The sequence below is a fragment of the Charadrius vociferus genome, unplaced genomic scaffold, assembly GCF_000708025.1.
Source record: "Charadrius vociferus isolate BGI_N301 unplaced genomic scaffold, ASM70802v2 scaffold362, whole genome shotgun sequence".
NCBI lineage: Eukaryota > Metazoa > Chordata > Aves > Charadriiformes > Charadriidae > Charadrius > Charadrius vociferus.
This window is the reverse complement of record NW_009647052.1, coordinates 1,356,778-1,374,242: the sequence shown is the minus strand read 5'-3', so window position 1 is coordinate 1,374,242 and position 17,465 is coordinate 1,356,778. Positions and strand designations below refer to the sequence as shown.

Here is a 17,465-nt window from a genome sequence, read left to right as displayed (position 1 = left end):
CTTTTATTCTTCAGATTAAAAAAAAAAGTGTAAAACTTGCCAATAACTCATTTAAAGCAGAGGAAAGAAAATAATGAAGAACTGGCTTGTAAGGATTTCTTCCCAAAAAATAGAACTGAAATAATTAATATTTACAAACAAGTAAACACGTATAGGTAACAAGAAGCCTAAGATTATGTTAGCTGGGGGGAGATTTAACTTATAAACCAGGACAGGGAGATTTAACTTATAAACCAGGACTTAGCTATGAGGCATTTGGAAAAAAATAGTGCTAATATCTATCTTATATCTATTACAGCCTTTATTCTTTAGTAAGCAGCTGTCAGAAATAAATAAAGTAATCTGCAACTACTCTGATCCATCCAATACACATACTTTCTTTTCCCTTTCTAGTGAAGTACTATGTGCTTAATAGCTTAGAAGGCTTCTGCTGCTGAAAGGGGTGTAGTAGCCAACTCTGGATATAAATTAGTGATGTTTCAGCCTTGCCGTTGTATTAGAATCCAAGTAGTTAATGAAATTTCCATGAGTCCTTTGAAAATATTTTGAATTCCTGTCCTCTGTCTCTCAGCTGATGATTTGTTACTATTTCAGAGATTTACATAGATAATGTACTAAAAACCTTTAATAGAATAAAACATCTGAAAAGAATGGAACAGTAAAATCGGGACAGTAGAAAGGGATTATTATCAAAGTCTTATGTTTCTATATAAGTAACTAGAAAATGTCAGTACTTAAAAGCATGACCCATGTAACTGAATTATATGAACTCTATTTGAAAATTAAAGGAGAAAAATGAGTCTTGGATGGCAGCCTTCTTCCTTTGTATGAGACTCTGAAAACATTCACAAGTGTGCTTGTATATTAGAAGAAAGATCAGTTCTGAATAGTTGTACTCAAACCTTCAGCTCACTTGTTCTCTTCTGTTTGTTTTTTTTACCAGATGAAACAAGTTTGAGCTCTGAGAGTTCTGCAGTGTCCTAGTGTGAGCCAGAATGTACAGTCTGGCTTCTTTCCTACTTCTAATGAGGAACTAAATTGATAAGTGATATTTTGGTCTGGTATGAGATCTCTGACAAGGTAGAAATGAGATTTCCCCTTTAAATTACCAACAATTTTTTATTGAAAGTGCATTGTGCGGGGTTCCCCCCCCCAGGTTTGGCTGGGTTTGGTTTTTTTAATTCTGTGCTTAGTTTTAGGCCCCAAACAAATTATTGTTAAAAAGAAACAAACAATTGTTGTTGTTTCTTCTTCATTGACTTGAAGTCCTCTTAAAGGTGCTGTGGATTTTCTTGTTCTGCCTGTGTTACTAAATGGAAAAGCTTCAAGGAAACTGAAGAGGTGAAATAGAAGTCAGACAGGTTTTGCAATACGTTATGGAGTGGATTCTGCAATTAAAATTGTTAACCATTAAAATGATCTGCTGTGTAATGTCTTGCTGAAACCCTTAGCTAAGGAACTAGACGCAATAACCTTGTTCTGAGCAGGTTTTAGATGAGGCTGACAGAATGTTGGATATGGGATTTGAACCCCAGATAATGAAGATCCTAATAGATGTGCGGCCTGACAGACAAACTGTTATGACAAGGTATGTAAACATAATAGTGCTCAGTACCTGAACACTGTAAACATAAGGTTATTGAACAATGTAACTTCAAAACAAATGTGTCAGTCTTAATAAGACTTTTACTAGCTTAAATCGGAATGGGATCAGTTTTCTTTCTAATTCTGTCTAGTCAGTCCTAATGAGTCATTTGACAATTTTATTTTCATTTTTATCCCTTTTCTGATGTTTTACATCAACTATAAAAACAACTGAGTTCTTCCCAAAAAAAGAAGGTGTCCTGGGAGTGCTAGAATTTGCCATATCAAGTTGAAATGCCAACTTCCACTTCTACATCTGGGACCAAACATGTATGAGTACCAAACATGATCAGTATGTGTGCTAGTCTGTACCTGGATTAATTTTCAAATTATGCATCTTTTGGGAGCTTAACAATAGAATATCCCAACAATAATTTTTGTTACCATATTTTGCATTAGAGCTATTGTTTTAGAGATAAAAACAGACTGGAAGCTTAGTTATTATGTATCATTGAACTCACTAGAAAGTTTCTTTAAAGCTTGAGTGCTCTTTACTAATAACGTCTTAAGATTATTCCTAAATGTTACATAAGATCACTACTGCTTTGCTTACTTAAGTGTTTCACTGGTGTATAAGAAAGAAAGAAGAATGTGGTGATATTAATGAATTGGAGAAGATTTTTGGACTCAGTTCTCCTGTGTGTGTTTTCACCTCCTGTTTAGTGCTACTTGGCCTGCTGGTGTTCGTCGCCTAGCAAAATCCTATTTGAAAAATCCTATGATTGTATATGTTGGCACTCTTGACTTAGCAGTAAGTTGTTCTGTTCTTCTTTTTATTACTATTATTATTTTCTTTGTGAGAAGAACCTACAGTTAAAGCAGGAACTATTTTGCTTGTAAATACATATAACTCAAAAATCAATCTGAACTTTCAAAAAACAGATCCATATTATTCTTTTAAAGCTTCATTAAAAGTTTAGAAAGAACAAGGCGGGGGGGGAAGTAGGAAAGGACTTTGTTCCTGTATTTCTGTAACAAGATCTTGAAGTCCTAGATCTTCAATAGAAGACATCACAAGCGACAAATATCAATCCAATTGAAGTTTGGATATTGCACTTTGCGGTGTCACGTGTTCTTGCCTGAACCCTTGTTTTTGCAGCATTCACTTCTTTTCAGCAAGTTCTTTTTCCTTCCTTCCTTTTCCTTCTGAAGATTGTCTTTATAATGCATACAGATGTTTGCCTGGATCTGTGTTTCTTAACTGCTGCTTTCTCAGAGAGAGTAAAAGCTCTTTATTAAACTCCTGGAGGGCGGTTGTCTAGAGCAGGAACAGTATATGTTAAAGTAAGAATTGCCCTTAAAGTCCAAAACTTCTAATAGGTAGATATATTTGCACACTTGTCATGCTTGTGCAGCTATGTGTAGTTGGCTTCAGTACCAGCAGAATTTACAGAAACAGTAGTTCTTCCAAGATCTCCGCATCCTTGTCCAGAGATTGCTTTGAGTTTGGTTATTACATTATGGAATTTTTCTTTTCAGTTCCACTTTTTTAGTGATAGGGAATGAGGAAACTTAGTATCCAATATGTTTTTAGGTAGAAATAAGGGGAAAATATGCTTTTCCTCTGTTCTGTTCAGAACTATGCTTTTGTCAAAGGGTGTTACTTGTCAGAGACAGATTGGAATTTGAAAGATGTCAACTGCTGTTGTAGTGCCCTTGCCTAATGCATTCATCTCGTTTATAGGATCTTGTCTTAATTGAAGAGGTTACCCATGGGGGTGGGGGGGGAAGGGTTCCCATGTGGAGATAATCTTTCTATGTACTTGATTGATTCTTCAGCCCTTGCCACAAGATTATGATGCAGTGCCATACAAATGTTTAGACTTTTATACTACTTATGTAGTGTACCTTAAACATTCTATGGCAACCTTCAAATATAATGGATTAATGTTTATTAACAAGCTGTTGTTGGAAGAATTGGACAGAACTGATCATTTCAAATAGATTACAGAAACTTCTTCAAAAGGTTGTCCTTTTAAGTCAGACAGCTTGTCTTGTTCCAATTTGCTCTGGATTAACATAAAATACATGTAAAGTACTCCAATCTGATTTTCACTAACAGTAGGAATATGTATTTCCCCTTACTAGTCTGCTAATCTGTGCCCTCTAAATATTTGCAAATACATGACCTAGCAAACTGCTTAAAGATAAATTTTACTATTCTCCTAAAGCCACTAGGAAATACCAACTCTGCATTGTTTGAACTCCAAACTGATAACTGTTTTAGTTTTTCATGGCATCATATTACTAGTTATATGTATATATATGTATAGTTTTGTAATATCGTAGTATGGGAATTAACAGAAAACATATTATTCTAATCTGTTTCTACTTAAAATCCCTTTTTTCTGTTTAACAGGCAGTAAATACAGTAGAACAGAGAGTTATTGTTATCGCCGAGGAGGAAAAGAGAGCTTTCATGCAATCCTTCATTGACTCTATGAAGCCAAAAGATAAGGTCATCATTTTTGTGGGAAAAAAACTTACGTATGTAATCACTTCCCAGTACTACATCTGTTCATTTTTTTAGCAGAAATACTGGATAGTTTCTCAGTTCACATAATAATTACCAAGTGTAACAGCTGTTGTCAGCAATGTGCTGGCAGTAGTAGTACTTTTTTATATATATTTATTCATTCATTCCTCCAAACTGACTGGTAGTTTGTATCCTTTTTAATATCATTAACTACGTGAAATTGAGATTTACCACCACCACTAAAGTAGACTTTAAGATTCTTGGGGATACATTAATGTGATGTACTGTTTACTTTCATACACAGCTGGTGCATACAAGACCTGATTGGTGCCAAGGGGTGGTCATTGTAGCATACCTGAGCTCTTTCAGTGAACAACACAAAAATCATCTATTATTTTGCTTATGTATGAATGAAAGCAAATGTTTATGTGGGGAATAGTCTTGTTTTCATACTGTTTTATAATAAATATCAGCTCACCTAGGTAGGGTTTTGTCCTTAGGCACACATTTAGCTTTTGTTGTCACTTTATTATCTTTTGGATCAAAATCTAGATGCCGCATTTCTTTTTTTCTTTTTCTTTCTAAGAACCATTGTTTTATTTCGTCCTAGAGCTGATGACTTAGCAAGCGACTTTGGTCTCCTAGGAATTCCAGTACAGTCACTTCATGGTAACAGGGAACAGCGTGATCGAGAACAGGCTTTAGATGACTTCAAGAATGGTATGTTTGTACCTAAGTACTGGTTTGTTTAGCCCAGATTTTTAAAGCTTGTCACGTGCGGAACTTTTGTAAGTGCCATGTCTCTTGAGTACCATAGAAGTGAAAATATTAAAGAGCACTGAATTATGTTTATGTTTTTTAATTTGACAAACAAAAAAAACAGCAAACAAAGAAAGGTTGCTCTTCGATAAAAATTGGAATGTCAAAGAGTTAAATAATTTAAAGTAAGGCTTATTTTATTTTTTAAATTGCTGTTGAAAAGTCAATATCTTGTTAGTCTACAGAACTGTAAATTTAAGTGTCCAGTGATGGTGCTTTCAGTGAAAAACTTCTGCTCGTGATTATGCCAGTGCAGTTATACTTTGGGGTTTTGGGGTTACACACTAATAAAACAAAGAGTAGTACTATGATAAGGATGCCAGCTGAGAATTTAGTTGTTGAAGTTTCTGTTCTTTTCGCAGACTTCATAGCAGCTAGGCATGTCTCTTGGTTCTCCTGCAACCTGCTGTTCTACTTGTGAGTTACAAGTAACAGTAAAATGACATTTTGACTGCTTACTTACCACCTTGTATTTAAAGCTAACTCGGTGTGACATGCAACAAGCATATTTTTCCTTTATGTTTAATGAATAAGTGCCTCGTACACTAGAAAGCCCCTGTTTATTCCATAAATTCCCATTCTCTTTTTGTTGTGCTTGTTTCAGGCAAAGTCAGAATACTGGTAGCTACTGACCTAGCGTCCCGTGGCCTTGATGTGCATGATATTACTCATGTTTTTAACTTTGACTTCCCTCGCAACATTGAAGAATATGTTCATAGAGTAGGTCGTACTGGAAGAGCAGGGTAAGTGTTCACAAGAAAGAAGTAAGATATTGTCAATATTTTATGCACTGCATAGGCGTTTCTCTTGTCAAATGCTGGAGCTACAGGTGATGTGGAGTGGGGGAGTAAAGACTCCAGAGCCTATCAAAGTATGCTTTAGATAATAATGCATTGGTTTGTTTTGAAGTTAGTTCACTGTTAAATTTAAGACAAACAGGTTTTCCACTATTCTGTTATTTCATTGAATGAGGGATGTTTGAAAGCTGGTTTAAATGTGGGGAAGAATTACAGTTCAAAACAACTTCTGTGTAGATATTCTGAAATGTCACTTCCTTGTTTATCTCTTTGTGAGCTGCTGAGTTGTTTAGTTTCCTAGACAGCCTGTTGGGGAAAAAAAACATACATAAATTCAAAGTTTTCAGCCTATCATGGTGGCATAGTTTGGTGTTGGGACTTTTGAATCGTGCTTTCCCAAGTTGGCAGAAGTATGATTTTTCTTGTGTATGTGTTTATTGTAGTTATGATATGAATGTATGTCTCTTCATACTTAAATATATTCTCTAAAAGTTTGAATTGGTTATGCCTTTCCTCCATTTTAGGTGAATTGCCATATTCTGACCTTTATAGAAAGTTGCTTTCTGTCATGTGCATAGTAAATATTCAAGCCAGTTTTATCTACCAGTTCAATAATAGTGCCTGTAGTACAATTTGTTACTATATAGGTCGGCAGAAAAAGCCTAGCAGCAGTTGTTTTGAAGATCAACAGTTATTTCATTCCTTGTTTAGACGTACTGGGGAGGCAGTAACGCTTGTCACTAAGAATGATTGGAGGGTCGCATCTGAGCTGATTGAAATTCTGGAAAGAGCAAATCAAGTAAGAATACGTCTTACTGGGTAAGATTTATATTAGTTGAGGGCTACCACCTGAAGCCATTTATGAAGGTCTAAGCCTACTTAGACCTTTCTTGGTGAGTGTTTGTAGTGTCTCGGGCAAAAAATGGGTACTTGAGTCTCTCTTGTCCTGGATATACTTAGCTGTATTTTACCTTACACGAGTCCCAGAAAAGAACCGGGAACTTTAATCAAAGCCTTCCATGTCCAAAGAAAAGGTGACTAACATGTGCACATAGAGGTCTGCAGAGGAATAGTAAGATCTATTTTATTTCATAGTATTTTATTCCATTTGTATTTCACTTCTTGTTTGACAATGTATAATATATATTATATAAATATAATAATATTTATATCAAAAGCTGAAGTATCTACCAGTTTATTATATTTGACACTCGTGATATCTGCATATATTTTTCCAAGCTGTATTTCTTACAGGCATTTCTAAATAGTATGGGAAATAGGACTGGAATTTGATTTGTTTCTTTATTTTAAAGAAACATGGTTGGTGTTTTTTCTTGCTACCATATCTGAGAAATGAGAGACAATTATGTTGCTGTTTTTTTTCTGTAACAAGAAACAGTATTTTGCCTGATTTATAGTAAACCCCTAGTTCATTCCCTGACTAGAGTTGAAAATTTTATTTTTTTTTTTTTATTTGGGGGGGATGGAAGTTTCATGAATACTAACTAAATTGCTTTTACCTAGGACCTGTGGTTGTTATTGTGGCCACTTACTTAAACTTTAAACCCTGAGTTAGAACTTTACCTAAATCTTCTGTTTTACAACTCCTCTTCGAAAGATGTTATGCCACTTATTGCAAACCTGATAAGATGCTTTAGAGGGAGGAAAAATAAAAATTAAAAAAAAATATATTATTCCCTAATAATTTCTTGAAATTGCAGGTTTTGGTTTTTGTTTGGGGTGGGTTTTTTTTCTTCAGGAAATGTAAGAGATGAAACCAGTAGTGATAACTTGAAGCCACTTAAATATAACTTAGAAGTACCTTGTTCTGTATTCCAAGTCAGCTGCTACTGTCTCCTGCTGCAGACTGGGAATGGGTCTCTGAGTTCAGAGGAGAAAAGAGCATCTCTGAATCCTTACTTTCAAGGGTAACTGTTAGCCAAAACATTCTTCTCAAACTTTTAGTTGCAGCTGATGGAAGTATCCATACAGGCAGGTTTGGGTTTTTTTCATTTTCCTCATGACAATGAAAATACCATCACTGCAGTCTTCAAGCATCATGTAAAAGGGAAGGAGAGCAACTGAAGACATGGTCTAAGGGTTCAGAATACTTCAAAACAAATAAGGTGCATTTGTAAGCCAAATGTGTTCCATGATTTTGAATGTACAGATAATTGTCCAAAAGAAAAACAGGCACAAAAAAAGACTACTGTATCATGCTGCAGGGATCTTATTTATAAAAGCTTATTAAGAAGCATGGACAGATTTTTTAGGGAATGAGGTGGGAAAACACTGATCACTGTAATACAAAGAGGAGTAATACATATAAATTATGGCATCTTTATCCTTTTCTCTTTTCTCATTTGGACTATTGTACCTAGCTTATATGTTTAGCAGATACACAGATTGTCCATGCAAAAATCCTAACAAACCACTAGATGCTGTTCCATATCCTGGCTTCTTCCCGCTCTTTCCTTGTGCCTGCTCAAAAACCACTCCTGCAAGAAATTGTTGCATTTTTGTTGGAAGAAATTCTGTGTCGTGCTGTAAGAGAGGATCTGATACTGAGGAAGAAAATTATCCAGTGTTTCAGCTGGATAGCAATGTTGTACCAATAGAGACAGAGGTAATGAGACAAGTCTGTAGTGACTTTCAGGTAGAGAGATGCATCATTTTTCACTTTATTTTTAAACAATGTCTGAAACTTAAGCAGAATAGACTGTTCCATAGCCATCCTGTTCTATGCACTCCTGACAACCAGGGCAGTTGTTTACCAATAAGAACAATTCAGCAGATAAAATATATACTAGCAAGTTGACTTTCATGCCAGCTTAAGAAAAGTTGCTGATAGCAAATGGCAAGTATTGCTGAATTATAAAGCCTGACAAAAGAAGTTGGAAATGGAGGAATACACTTTTTTCCTCCACCAGGCCCTCTCTCCGGGCTGCATTCTTCACCTGCTCAAGCATTGCCAGGTCTAGGCACTTCTAAGGAAACTTAACAGTTCTTAAATTTGTTTGTACTGTACTGTTGGCAACTGTGTTGTGCCACTCACAGAGGGCAAACCACAGAGCCTGAGCAATCGCATTAATACCGTGCTTGCAAACGCTGCAGAAGCTTGCTTTTTGCTGTGATCAGGAAGCTGATTCAGATCTGGGTGTCTTCTACCTGCTACGTGCTGTCGCAGGTTGTTGAAGCAGGCTGGTTTTGATAGATTAGTGATCTAAAACTTCTTCTGACGGTACAGTCGCCCATACTGCTTTTTGCAGTAAATATTGCGTTATCTGCATTATGCCTCATCCGGTTCAAGAAGACTTGTTGGACACTGCCTTTGTTCCATGATCTATAAGAATGGTATACGGTTATTTTTCTTTAATTCAGTGACCCATGTCACTCAACCTAATAAAGTCTGTCTGTAATTCTTTGAGTCTGGCCTCAGTCCTTATGAACATGAGTAACTCTGAGGTAGCAAAGTGTGCTAATGGTACTATTACCTTCTTTTCCACGTAATTACAAACATGCCAGAAAGCACCGTGAATCTTGATAACATGCTCACATGACCTCCCAGCAGTGTGAGAACTGACTGCTTTCTCCTGCCCTTCTTTTCACATTTTCTAGCTTTGTTTTATCCACATGAGAACCCTTCCTATAGCAATGCTTTCTTCCAGTGCCAAAGTTTCTCTTCAGAGGCTCTTAAAACTTAGTATTTATTCTAATAGTGCAACATTCAAAGGTATATAGTATGGTATCACCTTTTAGTGGCATTGTACGTTTTTTTCAGCTGTTCGTTATCACCAAAAGATACATTTCTATCTGAAGTACCTATCTGAAATACCGGATGTTTTAATTACCTATATGTCATCATCAGATACGGTGATATATAGTTGAAAATTTAAGAACACTGTGCTGATTATTTTTCAGTGTATCTCAGTATAATTTTATGTTAAAAGATTTATCTGTGCATCTGTACAGAAAAGACAATCTGCAAAGTGACAGGAGCCAGAAAAATAACAAAATCAAGTTTGGGAACACACAAATCAATAGCATTTTTGTAAAGCAGAGTCTAAAAGTTTAGATTTATTTAAAACTGACCTTGTTGTATTGTGCTTTCTTATCAGGTAGTTCCTGACGAGCTTATTGCAATGGCAGAAAGATATAAACAATTTCAAATCAGAAAAGGAATTGAAAGGGATATAGGAAAGCCTCAGAGAAAGCCTTCAAAATAACTGTTAAAGTTACTGAAATAAAGTAAGTGATTGTAATTAGTGTTAGCCTCAATGGGCTTAAACTGAGAAGTTTCTTTTCTTGGTTTATTATTCTCTGTACCTGTCCTATTTAAATAAAATGTGGTTTTAAAAGTGGCTTAGAGAAGAAAACTGGATTAACTTTATATAGAAATAAATCTAGTTTTGCACTTGGATGCTATTTTCACGTAAGAAAATTGATATCATTTTTACTTGTGTGATATGCATAACTTCTAAAGTAGTTATCTACTGGTTAAAAACAAATATTGTGGGTTTCTTTGGTGTTTTTTTTATTTCAATTACATGCAGTATTAATATATAAGAATGTAAAATACAATTTTTCCTTTTATTTTCAGAGAACTGGATTAGTGAATTTAAGCAATATTTGTTGATGTGGCTTCAAAATACTGTACTTTTGCATTGATATGCCAGATCTGCGAGTGGCATGCAGAAATATTTCCAAGGATAACTTAGTTATTTGAAAACTGCTGTCTTTGCAGTAACTGGTGTTTACTGAAGCAAGTATTTATTTATTTATTTTTTATTTTAAAGCTTAACATTGAAAGTCATTTTTGTTAACACCTGTGTCTCAAGCTTTTTTTGAGAAGTCTGCATTTCCTCCTGATGGAAGAGGGCATAGCAAGAAGTATGTGTTCGTGGCTAACTGGAAAAAAACCCAACTGCTTCTCTTGTTCTCATGGATGTAATTTTCTAGCTTAAGCAAGAAAAACAGAGTTTAGGAGAGCAATGTTAATAAACTCATGAAGAAGAAACACATTTGAAGGTCAGCTTTTATTTCTTTCAGACAAAGTTGATTCAAATGTTACACTTGGCTGTCAGGTTCTGTCACACAGACTGCTAACGATAATAGGGTATGTTTTCACTCTTTGGAAGTTATATAAGAAGGAGCTATTCCTTCATTTGACACTTGGTCTGAAATTGTGTTTATTCATCTGTAATATGAGCGAATGAAAAACTAGTAAACTGAATCTAGCAAGATGAGAATATTTTAATAAAATGATTGTCTAAATGGTCTTTTGGCCTTCCTCTTTTCTATTTGCTCATAATTGAAGTTATTTTGCCTTCAAAAAGTAGGCTAAAACTATGGACCTCCCATGGCTTCTTTAAGAAAAAGCAAAAGATGTATTTACTTAAGGCACAGTAGTTCCCAAATGCTGTGTAATTATCACCCACATAATTTTAGTAATAGGAAATATTACAATTATTCTTTTTTTCCTAACATACATACTCTTCAACATAAGAAAAATTGAGCTGAATACTGATTCAGAGAATGTCAGATTCATGCTGTGTTTTGGTTTTGATAACATTTCACGTGGAGACTCTTCCTTCTTGATATGGGTTGAAGATACATTTCTTTCTACAAGATCTGTCACGCAAATGCTCGTTGGCACAATAACTTTTACTGTGTTGCAGCACATTAGATGATTCCTTCCTGCCCAAAGTTCAGTGAAAAGGCTGATTTCCAAAGCGAGTCCGAAGACTCTGGAAAGATGAGTTACTCCAGGAACTTCATATTGTTTTGATACCATATTCTCTCTCTCTGCTTACTGTTGCTGGTGATTGTCCTCTGCAAAAGGTCTTCACCCACCCAGCTGATCTGGAGAAGTTGTTGTGGTTTGTGTCAAAGTAACTCCAGTGACTTTTTCTTTTGAAAGCAAGAGTGTATTTTGGATACTCTGCAGAGGGTGGATCTTTATTTTAAATAAAATTGTTGGTTTTCACTTTAACTGGACATCGATGCCTTTATATTTGGAATCGTAGAAATTACACGTGGGAAATTAACTATTGCAAATTCTTCTACATGTTCTTAGTATACCTTGGAGCTATTTTGCAGGTAACATGTATGTTTGGATAGGGAAGATAAATATTACTTAAAACATCCTATTTCTTTTAAGGGTTATGGTTAAACAGTGTGACTGAAGTATGCAATTTTTGTAGTGTTCTTGATTTTTGTTTTGTTTTTTTTTTTTTTGTAGTATCAGACTACCGAGGAGTAACTTAAGGTGCAGAACTTCTGGTTTTAAATATGCAAAATTACACAATTATATAGTTACTGTAAACAATGTTTTTAATACTTCTCCTGAAATATTGGGAATCTGTTGTTCAATTGATAGTTTATTTGTCTTGAAAGGAAATCATTGCTTGCTTTATCTTCCAGGCTAAGCAAGTTGTATTGGGGAATAAAAAAGTGTGGCAGGTGACATGTTTGCAGGCAATCCAGAAAATATCCCAGAGATCTCTGAAAGCAGTGTTCCAGGTCTCCCAAATGCCAGTCTGTGTCATTTGGCCACATGACACACGAGTGGAAAAAAGCAGTTTTGACATGATATGAACAGAATTTTTCCAGTTCTTTTGTATACTTCATTTTAAGCTGCTCTAGAAGATACTTCAGAAGCTTAAGACAACCTTTCCTGTTAAATAAATAAGAATTTATTAGGTACCTGTCAGTTCTAAACATGTAGTCATGAAAGTAATAAAAATGTTCTGACACTAATAGAATAACATTTTTAATAATGTTTTGAATAAAAATTGAAAATAAGTGCAACACTAGGCTGGATAATCCTTGAACTACTGTGTATGAAGTCAGATTCCAGCAATGAAGGATCTTAAAACAGCAGGTTTTGTGCATGCACTGCTTTCACTGGTAGTCGCAGCAGCACAGAAATACAAAGTGTTGGGCAGCAGTGTCCTTAGACAGCGCAGCCTCCCAGCTGCAGGTGCTACCAGTATAACGTGACCTCAAAGCACTGCTTAAGATTAAAGCTGCTTTTTTGGCTTGGGTTTACTCTGAAGGAAATGCCACTACCTTCCTGTGGCACACCATGATGCGGGGGGGTATGTATAGTTTAATACACTGCTAGGCAGGTAGGGTCTGGTAATATTCATAAAGCAAAGACAAAGAATTACGCATCAGTTCTTTTGTGACTTTCTTAATTCAGTACAAGATGTAATTAAGTAAACTAAGAAGTTCGTTTGCCATTAAGGAGGTTCTGTACCTCACATGGGTTTTCTTCTTTCTCTTCAGAGAAATGTGGAAACCAGTTTGTATTGAAGTGAAAAATCACATTTCTTCATCCTGATCCCATTCAGCAGTTCTTTTCTCATCATCATTTTAGAAATCGCTTTGGTATGAAGTATAATTTTGCTGCCAAAGCTCAGAAAGCTGAGTTATCAAACCTTTAAGCTGGTTATTCTAAACAGGACTGAGTTTGGGACAGATTAACAAGTTGCAGCTTTTAGCTTTCTAAGGCAAGTCTGGAGTGTAAACCTGTAATGTAATTTGTTTCCACCTCTTGTTGAGTAAATGCAAGTCAGACGTTCAGCAAGTACATGCAATGTTGTACTCCTATGGAACAGCGATGCCTTAAAAGCCTTATTGCTCCCTATTATGAGTAATTAGTCTTAGATCAAATTTGTAAATGTTAAACCAAAACGGTGCCAGTTGTCTGGCTCACGTAGGCTTCAAGTAGAATATTGATATGAAATACCAACCTACAGCACTTTGGTCCATCAGATTCACAACAAGTCTTTGAGCTGCCGTGGTTGTTCAGCATGGCCTTCTCGATGTGCGAGAAGGAGAGCCGCCAGGTGTTTCCTAAAGTTGAGGACAAGATTGTTAAATTGTTACATAGCAGTAAGTACCAGTGTCTGTAACTAGAAAAAAATACACTTTATAATTGGCTTAATTTTCAATATCAGCATGCTCTTTGCACTTAAAAAAAAAAAAAAATTAATTCAGTGACTACAAATAGTTAATTCCTCCTTAATTCCCCAGCTGCTCCACACAAAGACAATCAGAATGTTATTAACAATAGGACATAGTTAATTGTTTGGATGCTTTAATGATAGTCTTAAGGATGTTTGGGTTTACTTTAAAATTAAGCTTAATTCTGAACCTTCCTGCATTTGTTGGACATGATTTGGGGCATTACACTACTCATAGCAATCTGTTACCTTTGAATTTGTGTTCTGTATTAGGCTTACTGCATCACCGGTCTGGTTTTGAATTTAAAAAAAATCTTCACCATTGGTTTCAATTTCTTTGTGCAAGTAATACGCTTGTGAGTTTATCTCGGGTAAGGTGGCTGTGCAAAGCATTTATTTTTGCTCTGCTGGTAATGTTTCTGAAAACAATGATTGACATAGCTCAACCCCCGGGTTTTAAAACAGCAGCAATCATTTTTGTCTTCCTTACTTAAGTCAGATCGTTTCCCTTGCTGGTTTGGTACAGTTAGTCTTTGCATTTAATTTTCACAGAAAGTGATAGCCCAGTAGAGCAGTAACGATTTATTTGGTGGTGTTAAGATGGGCATGCTAATTTTTAAAAAAAAATACCAGATTGCCTGAACTCTTTTGGTTGAAATCATCGATTCTCATAACGCAATGACAAGTTGGGATGTTTCTGCAAGCTAGTGTAGGCTTGGTGTGGCAGAGGTCTGGAGAAAAAGAAATAAAACGTTGTAGCCGTACCAGAGTTCAATGAGAAACAACGTATCTCACTCGAAAAGTACACAGTTTACTTCCCTCAGAAGTGTGTAACTTGTGTGTACAGTCCCACTTACAGGGACGTTCCCTGCCTTTTTAGAAATTTTTTTTTCCTTCCAAAGCAAAGGAGTGGATGTTGCTGTTAAGTACCCCACGAGCAGAGGAAAGGTTCATATCCATGCATCTAACTTAGCAGATTTAATATAATGCTCTTATAAGTAGTTAGTATACAGCCTGGCAGTGCAGTTTAGTCTTTAGGTGCCAGTACAGAAAAAGCGGTGTCACAAATCTGATGTTTTAAACAGGGATTTCAATTGTCTTTGATCTGGATAGATCCAGGATAAGGTAAAGATCCGTACTGCGAAGGCAGGATACTGAACAGAACCTGATCACTGACAAGTTGTAGAAGATATTTCATAATTTAGGCTTATTGTCTGTATTTGAGGTACCTCTTAGAACCTTTTCTTTTTTGTTTTGTTTGGCTACTAAGTAAAGTGATTTATTTCTGAACTCTCCTCTGACTTTTCTTCCCAGCCACTGTTCAATTTTGAGACCATCCTGTGTGCTGGGTGGCCAGCTCTGCTGAACTTCCAAAGTCAAGATGATGTCCACTGATATTTCTGCTGGAGGATTTTTGATCTGAAGAGTTATTGCAGGGCTTCCAACCTTTTTCCTTTTCACAGTTACTTCCACATCTAGGAACAAAGAAGAAATTGAGCTTTATATAGATACATAGAGAGAGAGCACACTATTAGAAAAAAACTTTTTTTTTTTTGAAGAATGCTAAGGTTTTCACTTGAGGAATTTATAATCAAAAGAAATACCTGGGCTCAGTCACTGGCTCTTTATCCTACAGGATATGGATTTTAAATAAAACATTAAGAAGGCCTATTGAGAAGTTTTACTAAATAAGGAGCACTCTTCTTGAATCGCTGTGTGTGCTTGATTTACTGTGTCTACAGAATCAGAATTACAGTAGTGCTTTCCAGTGAACTGCTTCACTGTTGAAAACACTGAGACAAGAGATCTGGCCACAATGTTTCTGAAGGCTTTGGAGAAAAGAGAGCACCCTAAAAGGGGATATGTTTTCCATAAAGATCAATACAAAATATTAGGTAATGTATAAAAGCTCTTCCTTTTGCTACCAGTTCAGCAAATGGCTCTTTGTGTGTGGCATATAGATTGAAAATATGTAGGTCATGCAGGAAGTACCAAGCATGTGACAGAACCCTTAATATTCATTATTTTCATATGGAAAGGATTTCATAGCAGAGCAATGGGTTAATTGCATAATATGATTAGTTCTGATGTATTTGCAGTGATTCTTAGCACAAGAGCAAACACGAGATACCGGAAACAGGAGAGGTTACAGTTATAGCTACATTGCCACGAAGAGACAGGTTGACCTGGAGGGGGAAAAAAATCACATTTTATTAACAACAGGGCAATGCATATGCGCAATGTAATTGGATTTTTAGCACTCCTAGCTTGTTTGCTAAGTACTTACTTTTAATGTTTTTTACTTCTTGCTTAATAATTTCTCTTAGTGCTTGAAGCATTTTAAGAGCTGATAATTTTCCATCTTCATCTAAAAACTTCAACAAGTACTTTTCTTTTGGATTTCTTTTGAATGTTAAATAATAATAGGCTCCAGTGTCATCACATTCATCCAGCTGAAGTCTTGCAACAGGCATTACAAGCATGATGTCGAACTCATTTGGTTCAGTTATCTGCAAAGCATGCAAATACAACAGTCAATTTGCAGTTTAGGTTTTATTCCCTTTAGGCTTTTATACCTGTTGTGGTTTTATCTACAACTGCCTTGGTGTACTTGGAATCAGAGAATTGTTTTGGTTGGAAGAGACCCTCAAGATCATAAAATCCAACTGTTAAGCTAGCACTGCCAAGTTACCACTAAACCATGTCCCTCAGCACCATGTCTCCCATCTTAAATACCTCCAGGGATGGCAACTCCACCACTTCCACGGCCAGCCTGTTCCAGTGTTTGACAGCCCTTTCTGTGAAGAAATTTTTCCCAATATCCTCCCCTGACGCAACTGGAGGACGTTTCCTCTTGTCCTATTGCTTGTTACTTGGGAGAAGAGCCTGACCCCCACCTGCCTACAACCTCCTTTCAGGTAGTTGTAGAGAGCGATAAGGTCTCCCCTCAGCCTCCTTTTCTCCAGGCTGAACAACCCCAGTTCCCTCAGCTGCTCCTCATAAGACTTGTCCTCAAGACCCCTCACCAGCTTCATTGCCCTTCTCTGGACTTCTCATGTCTGGAGTGAAAGATGAGCTCATTTCAGTGGATTTGTATTACAAGATTGCTGTGCATTTGTGTGGAGAAGAGCAATTTACCGATAGCTGTTCATTTCCCAGCTTCCCAACTTATTAATTTTTAAGAGACTTTTTAAGATTCCTGAGCTGTTCCTAGTAATGCATAAAGTGCTGATCTTAGTCATCCCTTCTGCACATGGGAATCAGCTGTGAGGAAATAAAAAGATAAAATGCATCGCTATGCCTGAAGCTGGTTAAAAAAAAAGAAAAAAAAAAAAAAAAAGACATCCCCATATTTGACTTTGTTTCAGATTGAGCTGGAACCGGAAAAAAAGAAAAAAGAGGGGAAAAAAAGAGAAAAAAAAAAAGTATTGCTATTTCTCCTGGTTTTGGAAAAAAAAAAAAAAACCAAAACCAAAAACAACTGAAAATTGGCACAGGGTCTTTCATGGCCCAACTCGTCCTCGGGTCCCACGGGCTACGCAGGGGCAGGGGCTTGCGGCGGCTCTACAGGGGGTCCCGTTCAGGCAGCGACTTTTATTAAAGGCACGTAGGTTCATCTTTCCGTAAATCGGCTATTTTACAATTAACTCTTGTTAACTAACGTAGCAATCCTTAAAGTCTCTACTCCTCGGCAAGGCCCAGCTTTCAGCCCTTCCCGAGCGGCGGGAAGCCCGCTTCTGCCCGCCAGCCGCCCGCGGG

The 17,465-nt window shown here is 36.5% G+C and overlaps 2 protein-coding genes across 2 annotated transcripts in view; one reads left to right on the top strand and one right to left on the bottom strand.

Moving 5' to 3' along the window:
* DDX43 (DEAD (Asp-Glu-Ala-Asp) box polypeptide 43) overlaps positions 1-9,962 on the top strand; it is a 21,001-nt gene extending 11,039 nt beyond the window's left edge. The window contains exons 10-16 of the mRNA XM_009895770.1: positions 1,488-1,588; positions 2,308-2,395; positions 4,004-4,131; positions 4,731-4,840; positions 5,544-5,682; positions 6,448-6,535; positions 9,855-9,962. Coding sequence (XP_009894072.1) covers positions 1,488-1,588; positions 2,308-2,395; positions 4,004-4,131; positions 4,731-4,840; positions 5,544-5,682; positions 6,448-6,535; positions 9,855-9,962 — 762 coding nt within the window. The remainder of the gene's footprint in view (positions 1-1,487; positions 1,589-2,307; positions 2,396-4,003; positions 4,132-4,730; positions 4,841-5,543; positions 5,683-6,447; positions 6,536-9,854) is intronic.
* A 2,107-nt stretch (positions 9,963-12,069) lies between these two features.
* MB21D1 (Mab-21 domain containing 1) lies at positions 12,070-17,323 on the bottom strand. The gene is made up of 5 exons (XM_009895769.1): positions 17,222-17,323; positions 15,994-16,216; positions 14,936-15,181; positions 13,494-13,596; positions 12,070-12,412 (listed from the first exon to the last, which is right to left on the bottom strand). The coding sequence occupies exons 1-5, from the start codon at positions 17,321-17,323 to the stop codon at positions 12,070-12,072; spliced, it is 1,017 nt and encodes a 338-aa protein (XP_009894071.1).
* Positions 17,324-17,465: the final 142 nt, after the last annotated feature.